This window comes from Salvelinus alpinus, chromosome 27 (genome assembly GCF_045679555.1).
Source record: "Salvelinus alpinus chromosome 27, SLU_Salpinus.1, whole genome shotgun sequence".
Classification (NCBI taxonomy): domain Eukaryota; kingdom Metazoa; phylum Chordata; class Actinopteri; order Salmoniformes; family Salmonidae; genus Salvelinus; species Salvelinus alpinus.
Window position 1 is genome coordinate 22,837,314 of NC_092112.1, and position 15,126 is coordinate 22,852,439.

The 15,126-nt window shown below is 41.3% G+C and overlaps 2 protein-coding genes across 4 annotated transcripts in view; one reads left to right on the forward strand and one right to left on the reverse strand.

The window, feature by feature from the left end:
- The window catches only part of LOC139556187 (midasin-like), a 56,826-nt gene extending 51,497 nt beyond the window's left edge, over positions 1-5,329 (reverse strand). For both annotated transcript variants that reach the window (XM_071369797.1, XM_071369796.1), the window contains exons 1-6: positions 5,009-5,329; positions 4,425-4,651; positions 3,908-4,132; positions 3,594-3,701; positions 3,198-3,390; positions 2,735-2,944 (exon numbers count right to left, since the gene is read on the reverse strand). In XM_071369797.1, the coding sequence (XP_071225898.1) occupies positions 2,735-2,944; positions 3,198-3,390; positions 3,594-3,701; positions 3,908-4,132; positions 4,425-4,651; positions 5,009-5,104 (1,059 nt within the window). In that variant the 5' untranslated portion in view covers positions 5,105-5,329. The remainder of the gene's footprint in view (positions 1-2,734; positions 2,945-3,197; positions 3,391-3,593; positions 3,702-3,907; positions 4,133-4,424; positions 4,652-5,008) is intronic.
- An 82-nt stretch (positions 5,330-5,411) lies between these two features.
- Positions 5,412-15,126, forward strand: part of LOC139556188 (gap junction Cx32.7 protein-like) — a 35,599-nt gene continuing 25,884 nt past the window's right edge. For both annotated transcript variants that reach the window (XM_071369798.1, XM_071369800.1), the window contains exons 1-7: positions 5,412-5,801; positions 6,108-6,197; positions 8,214-8,297; positions 8,444-8,547; positions 8,691-8,765; positions 10,238-10,353; positions 10,547-13,422. In XM_071369798.1, coding sequence (XP_071225899.1) covers positions 6,143-6,197; positions 8,214-8,297; positions 8,444-8,547; positions 8,691-8,765; positions 10,238-10,353; positions 10,547-13,422 — 3,310 coding nt within the window. In that variant the 5' untranslated portion in view covers positions 5,412-5,801; positions 6,108-6,142. The remainder of the gene's footprint in view (positions 5,802-6,107; positions 6,198-8,213; positions 8,298-8,443; positions 8,548-8,690; positions 8,766-10,237; positions 10,354-10,546; positions 13,423-15,126) is intronic.

Genomic DNA, 15,126 nt, shown 5'->3' on the forward strand with positions numbered 1-15,126 from the left:
TCTTATTGGTGTCCTTTAGTCGTGGTTTCTTTGCAGCAATTTGACCATGAAGTCCTGATTCACGCAGTCTCCTCCAAACATTTGATGTTGAGATGTGTCTGTTACTTGAACTTTGTGAAGCATTTATTCGGGCTGCATTTACTGAGGCTGGTAACTGAAATGAACTTATCCTCTGCAGCCGAGGTAACTCTGCAGCCGAGGTAACTCTGGGTCTTCCATTCCTGTGGCAGTCCTCATGAGAGCCAGTTTCATCATCTTGCGACTGCACTTGAAGAAACTTGAAAAGTTCTTGAAATGTTCCGGATTGACTGACCTTCATGTCTTAAAGTAATGATGGACTGTTATTTTACTTTGTTTATTTGAGCTGCTCTTGCCATAATTTGGACATGGTCTTTTACTAAATAGGGATATCTTCTGTATAGCACCCCTACCTTGCCACAACAACTGATTGGCTCAAACGCATTAAGCAGAAAATCTATTATTTTAAAAAGGCACACATGTTAATTGAAATGCACCTCATGAAGCTAGTTGAGAGAATGCCAAGAGTGTGTATAGCGTATATACCGTCAAGGAGGTGTGTAAACAAAACTCCTTAAAAATTTGGCAAGATAAGAAGTTGGGGTATGGGGGAGACAAAATACTGAGACCTACATATAAAAACAATTTGGTTTACCCAAAGCTGTCATCAAGGCAAAGGGTGGCTACTTTGAAGAAGCTCAAATATAAAATACTATTTTGGTTACTACATGATTGATATGGGGCGGCAGGTAGCCTAGTGGTTAGAGCACTGGGCCAGTAACCGAAAGGTTGCTAGATCATATCCCCGAGCAGACAAGGTAAAAATCTGTTGTTCTGCCCCTGAACAAGGCAGTTCACCCACTGTTCCTAGGCCGTCATTGAAAATAAGAATTTGATCTTAACTGATTTGCCTAGATAAATAAAGGTACATTTATTTTAATTTTTTTATCATTTCACGTGTTATTTCATAGTTTTAATGACTTCACTACTATTCTACAATGTAGAAAACAGTAAAAATAAAGAAAAATAATTGAATGAGTAGGTACAGTTGAAGTCAGAAGTTTACATACACCTTAGCCAAATACATTTAAACTCATTTTTCACAATTCCTGACATTTAATCCTAGTAAAAATTCCCTGTTTTAGGTCAATTAGGATCACCACTTTATTTTAAGAATGTGAAATGTCAGAATAATAGTAGAGAATTATTTATTTCAGCTTTTAATTATTTCATCACATTCCCAGTGGGTCAGAAGTTTACATACACTCAATTAGTATTTGGTAGCATTGCCTTTAAATTGTTTAACTTGGGTCAAACGTTTCAGGTAGCCTTCCACAAGCTTCCCACAATAAGTTGGGTGAATTTTGGCCCATTCCCCCTGACAGAGATGGTGTAACTATGTCAGGGTTGTAGGCCTCCTTGCTCACACACACTTTTTCAGTTCTGCCCACAAATTTTCAATAGAATTGAGGTCAGGGCTTTTTTATGGCTACTCCAATACCTTGACTTTGTTGTCCTTAAGCCATTTTTCCACAACTTTTGAAGTATGCTTGGGGTCATTGTCCATTTGCAAGACCCATTTGCAACCAAGCTTTAACTTCCTGACTGATGTCTTGAGATGTTGCTTCAATATATCCACATAATTTTCCTCCCTCATGATGCCATCTATTTTGTGAAGTGCACCAGTCCCTCCTGCAGCAAAGCACCCCCACAACATGATGCTGCCACCCCCGTGCTTAAAGTTTGGGATGGTGTTCTTCGACATGCAAGCCTCCCCCTTTTTCCTCCAAACATAACTATGGTCATTACAGCCAAACAGTTCCATTTTTGTTTCATCAGACCAGAGGACATTTCTCCAAAAAGTACAATATGTGTCCCTATATGTATTTATGGCGGTTTTGAAGCAGTGGCTTCTTCCTTGCTGAGCGCCCTTTCAGGTTATATCGATATAGGACTCGTTTTACTGTGGATATAGATACTTTTGTACCTGTTTCCGCCAGCATCTTCACAAGGTCCTTCGCTGTTGTTCTGGGATTGATTTGCACTTTTCGCACCAAAGTACGTTCATCTCTAGGAGACCGCTCCTTCCGGAGCGGTATGATGGCTGCGTGGTCCCATGGTGTTTATACTTGCGTACTATTGTTTGTAGAGATGAACGTGGTACCTACAGGCATTTGGACATTGCGCCCAAGGATGAACCAGACTTGTGGAGGTTTACAAATTTTTTTCTGAGGTTTTAGCTGATTTATTTAGATTTTCCCATGATGTCACGCAAAGAGGCACTGAGTTTGAAGGTAGGCCTTGAAATACATCTACAGGTACACCTCCAATTGACTGAAATTATGTCAATTGGCCTATCAGAAGCTTCTAAAGCCATAACATCATTTTCTGGAATTTTCCAAGCGTTTTAAAGGCACAGTCAACTTAGTGTATGTAAACTTCTGACCCACTGGAATTGTGATACAGTGAATTACAAGTGAAATAGTCTGTCTGTAAACAATGGTTGGAAAAATTACTTGTGTCATGCACAAAGTAGATGTCCTAACCGACTTGCCAAAACTATAGTTTATTAACAAGAAATATGTGGAGTGGTTTATCAACGAGTTTTAATGACTCCAACCTAAGTGTATGTAACCTTCCGACTTCAACTGAATGTCTAAACTTTTGACTGGTACTCTATATTTTATAGATTGCTACATTGGATCACTGCACTTACTTTGCTGTCAGTTTGATCCCCAAGTTGAACTTTGAGAATCTCTGGTGTTTTGGTATGTCCGGTCACTGTAGACAAGAACTCCACCAGGGCTGTTTTACCACATCCAATGGGCCCTTCCAAAAGAACAGCCTTCTGGGATGCCACGGCCATGGCCAGTCTCCGCAGGTTGCGGCAGGTTGAGTCCACTAGCACCAGATGTTTTAGGTTACCCTAAAGTTAGTAAGAGAACAAATATAATGCCACCTATCAAATCAACACCACTGATGTAGTTTGAACCATATATTCCATAGTCTTTCACAAAGAACCAATCTCTAAATCTAAGCAGGAAGTTGTTAGCCTGGCTGCCAGTCTGTTTCTGCTCTCCTGCCAACTCCTAATGGAATTGTCATGCCAAATAGCTTGCCAATAACAATGGAGCAGGCAAAAGCACAAACAAATCTGGGACCAGGATAGGAAGTCTTACCTGCTCTGTCTGTTTTGGGGCGATCCTAGGTAACACCACCCCACAGACAGCCACCACGGTCTGGGACAGGTCCTCTGACACCACCTGGCCCCGGGTGAACTTGTTCACCTTCTCCTGGTGCCACATCACAGTGCCCTGGTTAGCCAGCACCAGGGCCTTCTCTACCTCCAACTGCTGAGTCTCCTCCAGTGACCTGTGTTTATAAGCCGATAAAAGCAAAGGTTATAAACTGAACATTGTATTCATATCTGCAATCTGTGAAGACATGCAAGTCTACATTTGAGTTCACAATGTGTGCATTATAATAACATGCAAAAAACCTTTATTCATCCATCTCAATCAACGTCCACCAATCGTCAACAGTGTTCAAAATCAGTCCAATAGAAATGTACATACTTTATCTTCATGTGCAGAATCTCGTCACTCGACAGCACCTTTCTCAAGAAGATGGATTTCTGATTATCAGTCATGTGAGACACCAGAGCCAGACACTGGGCAGTGTAACTAAACGGGAAAGAATCCAGAAGATCACTAAGCTTGACTTCACATGAATACAGACATTTGTAAAAGCATCAAGCAAAGCATCCAGCCTGTTTCTGTAGCGTGAGGCAGTTTGATGTATAAGTACACTCCTGGACAGGACGCTCGTCTGTCGTAGGGCCTGAGAGAGAATAGATACTGAGGGAATGGTAGACAAGGTAGATACACACCCTCGAACCATGACGTCGCTGGTGAGTAGCTGAGACACGCAGGCACTCCAGTCCCAGAGGACTCGGAACTTGGTACAGTCACTCTGGAGGAAGCGGAGAGTAGCGCCCATCAAATCCCGCAGTTTCATCCTCCTGGGGCCGTACTGGACAGACGAGGACTCTTCACTGGTGAAGAAGAGCCTCTGGAACACTGGAGGGGCATCGTTGAAGTACCTCGCAGCAAACCTGATAATGAGGAAAGTGCAACAGAGGTTGTTAGAAGTAGTGGTTGATGTGGGCCAGTGCTGATCGGTAGTACAGATTATTTTCTACTGCTTGAAAACTGGCCTTTCTCATAGAATACTAATAACAATCCTCGAAAATACAAACCCTGATACAGTAAAATATAAAGTGAGTATTGGCAGCTTTTTCATGCCACTTCAAGCCCTTAGAAGAGAATGGAAAAAATAGCTAGTGTTTATGAAGTGTTTTTCCATCATCTCTAATGATCAGTGATCATGCAGGGTTCACTACTTACGCCTGTGCATCAGGACTGACACCGAGGAGTTTGCTAAGCGCCACACACAGGCGCTCGTGGAGATCATGGTTGATCCTGCCATCTGCTTTGATCCTCTCTGCGTTCCTCTCCAGCAGGTCAAGAATCAGGGGCCGGAGGTGGCGGGCGAGCAGCAGCGTATAGTCCTTCTCCAGCAGAAGCTGAGCCAAACAAGCCAGAATGCAGTGTCTGTCCTGCTGGCTCCATATCTACAGACAGAAAGACATATCAGGGGTAAGTCTAGACTGACATTTGAATTCATTAGGACATGCCAGGCAACTATAGGCATGGGTGGGCTATGTCTACACCCTCCAATCTCAAGGGACATCCATCAATGTCATGTAAATAGCGTCCTGAGCAAAGACAATTGTAATTAGGTCACATTTGCATTTATTAAGATGGGGTGTAGGCGTAGTGCAATTGTTTGGATTGTAAATAGACAAATGGATATTTAAGAGGGTGGAATATGCACGTGCACATATAGGGTGCATCACTTATCAATAGGTCAAAACAGACATATTACACACTATTGTGTTTATAACACGTCAAGGAGAAATGTATCTTACCTGTTTTGCTAAATACTTGCTGAGTTCGTTGTGACTTTTGTCAATATGTCTGGATATGGTACCCAGTGATGACAGGCTCAATTCTAAATTTTCCATCGTACCATTTGTCGTTTAGGCAAGAGAGATCCACAGCGAAATTTGTGATAATCGATAAAGACTGTAATATGTTGTTATATTCTTCGTTGACCAAATCGCGAGGTGCATCACTTGCTTGTCTGTCTAGATTGTATCACAACACAGTAAGCACGTTCCCGTCACTGTTAAAATCCAGTCCACATGTGAGTAAATCAGAAACACTTCCGGGTCGAATGTCCAAATTATGTCGCTTACATGACGCAATTGGAAGCGACAGTCATACGTTAGCTGATGCTTTTGAAGTCAAATATAACCTATGACACCTTTTTTTTTTTTTTTTTTTTTCATACAGCACAATATTTACGGAGTGAAACGCCTCGGGTCCCGAACTAGCTTAGACCAGACAGCTTGCTAGATAAATTGCAAACGTTTTGAAGTCAGAAGCTGTGGTTTCCTTAGATAAGAAAGTGTTTTATCTGAAATAATCTAGCTAATTTGGCTTCGTATGATTTTGGCCTAAATCACAGGCTGCTTCATTTGATATGATAATTTTACTTTGAATGTCTGAAAGTCCCGGAAGAGCCACTGGCATCTGTTTTACAGACCGCGGGAAAATGTCGTTATTTCCTGCTCCCTGAAAAAGGTTGTCGTTGGGTTGGCGCGACAGTGATTGTAAACAGATGATAATAATAACATTCTTCGAATATATTTTCATATGGTGAGTGGATTAATTTATTTTTTAATTCACATTCCAATATATTTTCAGACTCAATGTTCCTCCATGTCTTGAGATTGTAGCTAGCTAGTTAGGTTTGTAGGTTTCAGACGAACGTTAGCTAGCTAAATAAACTAACTGGCTTGTTTCTGTTACCTAGCTAAAATGTGCTGATGCCTGGGGCTGTGTTTTCCATTGTATCCCATGGTGCATGTACAAGGAGCCGACATAGCTAATTTAGCTTGCGCAATGAACTAGCTAGCCACACACACACAAACATACTAGCTAATTATGCATGGTTTCTTCCAGGTACATCTCTGAGCCATTGCTTGAGCATCGGGAGAATGGAGGGGGATTTGATGGACGAAGTGTATGGTGATCTCAGCCAAGACAACTGTAGTGAGTACAATGCTATACATATACACATTACCAGTCAAAAGTTACATTTTTACTATTTTCTACATCGTAGAATAATAGTGAAGATATCAAAACTATTAAATAACACATGTAATCAGGTAGTAATCAAAAAAGTGTTTAACAAATCAAAATATATTTTAGATTCTACAAAGTAGCCACCCTTTGCCTTGATGACAGCTTTGCACACTCTTGGCATTCTCTCAACCAGCTTTACCTGGAATGCTTTTCCAACATTCTTGAAGGAGTTCCCACATATGCTGAGCACTTGTTGGCTGCTTTTCCTTCACTCTGCGGTCCAACTCATCCCAAACCATCTGTTGGGTTAAGGTCAGGTGATTGTGGAGGGCAGGTCATCTGATGCAGCACTCCATCAGCACTCCATCACTCTCCCTGGTCAAATAGCCCTTACACAGCCTGGAGGTGTGTTTTGGATCATTGTCCTGTTGAAAAACAAATGATTGTCCCACTAAGCGCAAACCAGATGGGATGGCGTATCGCTGCAGAATGCTGTGGGAGCCATACTGGTTAAGTGTGCCTTGAATTCTAAATAAATCCGTGACCGTGTCACCAGCAAAGCACAATCACACCTCCTCCTTCATGCTTCACGGTGGGAGCCACACATGCAGAGATCATCCGTTCACCTGCTCTTAGTCTCACAAAGACGGGCCAAGAAACATTGCTTGCTTGGGCCAAGAAACGTTTCTTGGCCCAAGCAAGTCTCTTCTTCTTATTCATGTCCTTCAGTAGTGGTTTCTTTGCAACAACTCAATCATGAAGGCCTGATTCACGCAGTCTCCTCTGAACAGTTGATGTTGAGATGTGTCTGTTACTTGAACTCTGTGAAGCATTTATTTGGGCTGCAACCTGTGGTGCAGTTAACTCTACTGAACTTATCCTCCGCAGCAGAGGTAACTCTGGCGGTCCTCATGAGAGCCAGTTTCATCATAGTGCTTAATGGTTTTTGCGACTGCACTTGAAGAAAGTTCTTTACATTTTCCCGATTGACCTTCATCTCTTAAAGTAATGATGGACTGTTGTTTCTCTTTGCTTATTTGAGCTGTTCTTGACATAATATGGACTTGGTCTTTTATCAAATAGGGCTATCTTCTGTATACCACCCCTACCGTGTCTCAACACAACTGATTGGCTCAAACACATTAAGAAGGAAAGAAATACCACAAATCAACTTTTTACACCTGTTAATTGAAATGCATTCCAGCTGACTACCTCATGAAGCTGGTTGAGAGAATGCCAAGAGTGTGCCAAAACTGTCATCAAGGCAAAGGGTGGCTACTTTGAAGAATATAAAATATACACTTTTTTGGTTACTGCATGATTCCATGTGTTATTTCATAGTTTTGATGTCTTCACTATTATTCTACAATGCATAAAATAGTAACAATAAAGACAAAACGTTGAATGAGTTGGTGTGTCCAAACTTTTTTCTGGTACTGTATATTTCCCTTTAACACTGGCCATAGATGGGACACATGCTTTTCACACCACTTTGATAGGAGGTGATTTTCGTAGCAGGTTAGGGTTAGCAAAAATGCTCTCCTAACTCTTTTCCTAACCTTAACCTCAGTCTCCTAACCTTCTATGTTAATTATCCTAATCTGCCATGTAAATTATCTTAACCTGCTACGAAAAAGTCACTTCGGTATCAAAGTGGTGTGAAGAGTGTTTGCCGTCCATAGATAGTGGGTCCTGAAAGACATGCAACAACTTTCCTAAAATAGTTTCTGCCATGAATCATTTGGTATTCTTCTTGTACTGCTGTCCTGTCACAAAGCACTGTTATTTCTCGCGTATGGCACTGCAATAGTCCTGATTTATGCACTCAAAGAAATATACAAACCTGTGTTATGTTGATCCCTTATTACACTGACATACTGTATCCAATAATAGAAGGCATTTCTACAGTAATGTCATTCCATGTGATGAAATTACAGCAGTGCAATTACAGCTGTGTATCTTTGCAAAACTTCTACCTCACAGATACGGTGGCAGCTTTCGATGATGATTCTGTAGATATTTATTCTGGTTTGGAAAGTCCAAGTCCGAGGATTTATCCAAATGCAGGTAAATATCACTCAAACATACACATTGGTTCTTCACAAGATGGTCTGAGTCAGATATATATTTTTAGAAGTAGAAAAGATATCCATGTTCTATGAGAATATAACTGATAATATGGCCTGCTTCATATTTGTGTAATCTTATTACAGAAAGAAACTGCACACTCCTCTCACCACAGAATCTGAGCTCTATGGATTTATATGAAGAAATCATAACAGAGGAACAACAGAATAAAGACTCTTCCTACAATGAGGTTTGTACTGTAATCCTTATCCAATTCATGTGTGCATTTTCTTTTTCTCTTTGCTTTGTCTAAAATGGAATGCTGTTCATCACTGCTAGACAGATCCTGTTAGAACTGAATAACTAACCATCAGTACCTATGTCTCATTGCAGTTGAGGACAAGATACAATGCTGCACAAAGCCAAATTGAAGAGTTACTTAGGCGGTTGCAGCAGATTGAAACAAAGGTTTGTAATAGAAAGTGTCAATCATGTATTAGTAGTACCCCTTGAAATACAAGGAGCATAAAAGTACTTAATCTATTTTTGTAAAAAATATTTAGGATAAATCAATTAACATTTACTTGAATTTGAACATTAGATAAAAAAACAAAAAAAAACATGTATTTCCTTCTGAAAATCCTTTGTTATTCTCTGTGGGTGATAGTGCTGAGCGATTAACCAAAATGTTAGTAATTTTAAGGTTTATAAACAACTAATTGACCAGACCATGGTTCAATTATTTGAATTCCATTTCGTTGTTTTTTTGTTTGTTTGTGAGCTCAATGCTCACATTGTTTTTCTAGAGATAAAACGGATCAAGACCGAACTGTGTGATGTTGTAGTTTCCAACAGGCCATTATTCTACGTAGTTTAGCGCAGAAAACGTCAGTATTAACTACAATGACCATAATCCATTGAGTGCCTTCTTGTCCAGTCTCTGTGTTTCTTTTCCAGTCTCTGTGTTTCTTTTCCACCTGCTACATTAGGTTAGTGTGGGGCAGACACTGAGAGAGAGAAGAGACAGAAGAATGCAGGTTAGAGAGCATTTGCTCTCTACCTGAAATTCTGTTATCTAAGTCAGAGGTGTCAAACTAATTTTGCCCCGGGGGCCGCATTCGGTCTTCAACGAGATCCGGAGGGCCACACTGAAAATGTTATTTCCTTGCCTCAAATTTGGCAAAAAATAGTCCTTTATCCATCTTTATTTGAATTTTCGAAGCTCCCTGACTGTCTAGTGAACTGTATGAATAGAAGTCTATCATTTTTATTCCGTTTCGATTCAGGTTTAGTCATTTTAAAGTATATTGAGTTTTTATTTTAATCAAACCACCCTCAGGCAGGATTGGACCCCCTCAACCCCCCCCCAGCTGTATGTTTGACACCCCTGATCTAAGTGATTGATAGTTGGTATTCAGGAGTCATAAAAGTATGCCTTATTTACTTTGAAGAACTACTAAAATAGTGATTTTGTCAGACAGCATAGGCAGCAGCTCTATAGAGATGGTGACTTGGAATGAAATAATAAAGTAATCAACTAAAACAAATGTAATATACACAACTGAAATATTTTATCAAAGTAATGTGAATAAATTATGGTTAATAAGCAGTAATGGGCAGTCACTACCATCATTGGACTTTTATTAATTGTTTTATTCTGTGTTACAGCATTCAACCCACAATGCATGAAAAAATATATGGAAATTGAAAACCGTGATTTAATTTTTTAATAATCGAACCAAAACCTAACCGACTTCAAAAAGCACTAATTGTTCAGCACTAGTGGGTGATGGAAAGGCTACATTGACAAATGATTGCATTGGTTATCTCTGTTTCTTATTTACATTTTGGTGATTTTAGCAGATGCTCTTATCCAGAGCGACTTGCAGTTAGTATAACCACTTACTGTATGTGGTTGAGATGTTGTTGTCATTTTGAAGAATACAACGCTGAACACTGAGAACAGCCGCCTGAAGAAGAACATCTGTGCGCTCATCAAAACAGCTAAAATGGAGGTTGTGCGGAAGGACAAGGAGATAAATAGGTTGAGCCAAAGGTAAGTGTCTTGACCCTTCATATTTCATATACACCTGCGAAGTGGTAATTCGTAGTTGGCAGGGTACATCAAATAAACAGTTATTTAGGGGTCTACACATGTTTTCTATGTATCCATTAGATGGGGTCAATTGGATCATTTCTGTGGTCTCTGTGAATCTAGGCATGTGAGTAATTTATGTTGAAACTTTTAGTTTCAGGCCAGAGAGAGGTCCTGCTGCTCACCATCAATCTCAGATGAACTGCTTGAAAAATCAAGTTCCAACGAGACTGAATCCTACGGGGCCTTATCAACCAAGCCAACCAGAAGTTCCAACGAGACTGAATCCTACGGGGCCTTATCAACCAAGCCAACCAGAAGTTCCAACCAGACTGAATCCTACGGGGCCTTATCAACCAAGCCAACCAGAAGTTCCAACCAGACTGAATCCTACGGGGCCTTATCAACCAAGCCAACCAGAAGTTCCAACCAGACTGAATCCTACGGGGCCTTATCAACCAAGCCAACCAGAAGTTCCAACCAGACTGAATCCTACGGGGCCTTATCAACCAAGCCAACCAGAAGTTCCAACCAGACTGAATCCTACGGGGCCTTATCAACCAAGCCAACCAGAAGTTCCAACCAGACTGAATCATACGGGTCCACCTCCACCAACTCAACTACCAGGATCTAAGGGTTGTGTTGTAAAGGATCTTCATCAGCTGCTCTGTCAAGACAGAGATGTGGTCCTCCCCCAACCCCCATCTGACGCAAGAGTTTTCAGACCACCTCTTCCTGTCACCTCTAGAGGCGATTCAGAAGCTCCAGTGAAAGGCACATATTCTTCTGTTAGTAGTTCCAGTAAGGACTCCGTGAATAGACACCATACACGTGAACTAGGCCTGTCAGACAAGCCGAAACAAACCAAGCACAGAGAAGGCAGAGGTGAAAGTCCCAGGCTGTCTGAGTCAAAGGAGCAGCGACATAAAAACAGTCCAGATGTAAATAAGGAATCTCATTCAGATGAGAGGAACCGGTCACACAGAGCACAAAAAGATATAGGAAAATATGATTCTAAGTCAAACAGAAGCAGATACCCTCATCCCTCAGATGTTGAGGTACACAGGAGATCAGATAAGTCTAAAAGCCCACACTCAGACATTTTGCATGGCACTGCTTCCTCTTACCGTACGTCTAAAGGATTGTCTACAGACAGTGCAGACATTCTATCAACAGGGTCTAGTCGGCATGATAAGGTGCTTAGCTTTGATAAGGATGACGATAAGCGTAGAAGTATTAAAGACATTTCCTCTAAAAACAGAAGGCATGCCTATTCAAATCAAGCCAGTCTCACTAAACGATCCAGTGAATATTTTAATCGCAAGGGAGGGACAAGTCCTCCAAGGGACCATCGAAGGAAAAAAGAGAGAAATAGAGAGGATGAGATTAGAAAAGAAAAAAACAAGTCAGGAGAAAGAAAAAGCAGTTGTACAGAGAGAGGAAAGGAGCGTGAGGAAAAAAGAACAAAGGAACGTAACCGATGCAGTGCGGACGTCAGTAAGGACAAGAACATGTTCAACGGTAAAGTCAGGGAGCCAAAGACACATGGGGAATCGGAAGTGCTTCTGCCTGAAGCCAAAGTGGCTGAGAAAAGCTCTATAGAGGAAAAAGGTCCCAACAGAAAGTTAAGTTTCATGGAAACTCTGAACCTCACCCTGTCACCAGTTAAAACACCAAGACAGTCTGCTGAAGTCAAGGAACAGGAGGAGGGCACACCACCTGATGAGGTTCCTGAAGACCAGTCAGCAGAAGACGGTGGACAACCTGATCTTGGAGAATTGCTTTTATTAGACAAAATCAACAGTAGTGTAGTAGACACCCATGAGGTCTTTGAGAACCCAGTTATACAGCCCTCTTCAGAAATCTCAACGCCTCCAGAACCTGAAAGTATGGAGAGTAGACATACAGAGAGAGAATCTTGTCCGGATGCTGAAAAGCCTCTGTCTGAAGCCACAGTAGCCAAAGAGCGACATAAGTGCCAGTTAGAAGTAGAAGACAGTACTGTCCAAGATGGCTCCGAAGGAAGGCCTGAGCTGCCCGTGGCCATAGAGGGTCAGAGGACTAAACCCACCACACCAGAACCTCTCAGGAAGGATTGTGTTTCAGCTCCAGACTGTGACATTGTTTTGAAAACTCCACTGAAGAGCAGACTTGAAAAATGTGCCTCAGAAAGCAAAACTGGCACATCTAAGGATTTGACTGCTGCTGCTGTCTCTGCGACTACTACTACTGTCACTGAGAATTGTGGAAACAATTCAAATACCGACACTGGCCTATCTGCTAATGGACTTCCCCCTGAACATTCAACTGGAGATTCACTGGTTATTATTACTGACAAGTCCAACAGTGAAACTCCCAGTGCTTTGGTCTGTAAAAGCCAAGCTGTTGAAACTGTGACACAAGATCCACCTACTGCTGTCTGTGTGGGACATCCTGCTTTTGAAGGTAGTCCAGGAAAACAATCAGAATCTCTGCAATTATCACCCCTTGTCCAACCTGAGGGCCTTCAACAACTGCCTGCTTCCATTATTTCTAATTCTAGTCTGGAGAAAGATGTGACAGAGGGGCAAGATGTTTCCAAGGATGCTGTGTCCAGTACGATTAGCATGGAGGTAGATATCTGCATCACGTCTGAGGTCATTACTGATGTCACAGAGATACCTGTGGAGTGTGAGAAGGAGAGAACTCTTGTGGAACAAAGTTCCCCGTTGAGCAGTATTGGGGTGTCTAAGGTGAGCAGCACCACAGGAGAGGTTGCACCTTCTGAACAGCACAACAGTGGTTTGGCAGAGACACCGAAGAAGTACCTCAATTCTGAGCCAAGCTACACAGAGAATGAAGAGGAGAATGTTGAGCCCTCTAGCTCCATTCCGATGGCCCATGATGAGGACTCGATGATGCTCACACTGAGTAATCTAAAAGTCATTCCACATGCCATAAGCCCACTCACAAGCCCAGTCCGCCTGAAGATGAATAGCCAGCAGCTGCCATGTCACAGCAAACCTGCTTACGTCAAGAGTCTTTGCAAAGGTAAGCATCACTTGGTTTGGTTTAGTTGAACAATTTCTGTTCTAGACTAAATGTTAAGAAGATGCAAAAGTATGTCGTTGTTAGCAATGTTCCCTCAAAGCTGTGCACAGCTCCCCCGGGACTGCAGAGCAGAAGAAATATCAGCCTGTGCAGAGAAGCACAAGATTGAACTTCCCTCAACTTTTATTGAGTTTTCCCCGTTAGGTAACAGTATCAATGTTTCTCTTTACTGTGGGAATTGTGACCTAATCAACGCAGTATTAGCCACTTTCAATGCAACATACCGAAACAGAAACTATGCAAGACTTAGTATGCAAAACTAACTATGCAAGAGATTTTGTTTTAGGCAGAGCACATCAGAGTAGGATTCTATTGCACGACTCAGGCCCATACTCTAGTCTACACAGACCGCTGCGCCATAACCAATCAGAGCTCCAGTAGGCCTATATGCAAATAAACCATTGCCATATATGGAGTTGTGCCATTCACTTTGAACTGGACTATTTTACAGCATGAGCGGGCGCAATTATTGTGCGCTTATTTTGAGATCAAAGCGAGAGCTGCATGTGGCCACGTGTGCACATTTGTTCATATTCTTTGCTATACAGTGAGTTATTAGCGGAATAATAATGTAAAAAAATTGTAAAGTGGTTTCTTGTATCAAACACAACAAAATGTTCAGTCACCTCCTTGTCTCAAGGACCAGTGGATAAACTGGTTAATGTCAAGCCCTGCATGTTTTTTTCAAAAGTCTCATGGAATGTAGTCCTACATTGAATATAACACATTGGCTGCTACTGTAGGCTGAATGACAGAACCACTATTTCCATGTTAAAATGTTATGTGAGGCTTTTTCTCCATAGTTTATGGTAGGCCACTCTGATCAGATAACCACAGTAGCCTACTTGACCACTGTTAAAACAGTAAATTAAAGCGGGTACAGCTTCAGTCTTCACAGTAAACGTGTGGCGGAAGTTGCACAGAATTTTCACAAGTTTGCACTCAGCAGACCTGAAATTTACTCGCTGCTGAAAAAATTTGAGGGAACATTAGTTGTTAGGTAGGGTAAGCGTAACTATTAACACCAGAACCGCCATTGCCCAACGGCCACTGACGTTTGTTTTTGTAACTAAAAACAATCTGCCCCAAAAAATAATAGTGCTCATTTGTCTGAATTTTGAAATCACAAACAGAGAAGTATTTAGAGCCTTTTTTAGTTGTTTTTCTTTCACACCTATTCCAAGAAAATGTTCTGTAGGATGTTGGTACCCAGCCAGGTGCTAATGCGTCTCTCTCCTCACCGAATGACAAATAGTTGAATGGGCGATAATTGTGCACTTCACAATTTAATTGAAATTAGGCTTAACTGAATGATAAGGAGGGTGAAGAGGTTGATTTTAATTTAGAAAGACAATAGTGTAATGGTGAGTTTGGGTTATGGCTGACCCCAATTATTCGACTAGTCGATTGTTTGGTCGAAAGGTTGTTGGTCGACAGAGATTATTATTATATATTTCTTTGTCGAGCAGTAGCACATACATACAGTTGAAGTCGGAAGTTTACATACACCTTAGCCAAATACATTTAAACTCAGTTTTTCACAATTCCTGACATTTAATCCTAGTAAACATTCCCTGTCTTAGGTCAGTTAGAATCACCACTTTATTTTAAGAATGTGAAATGTCAGAATAATAGTAGAGAGCA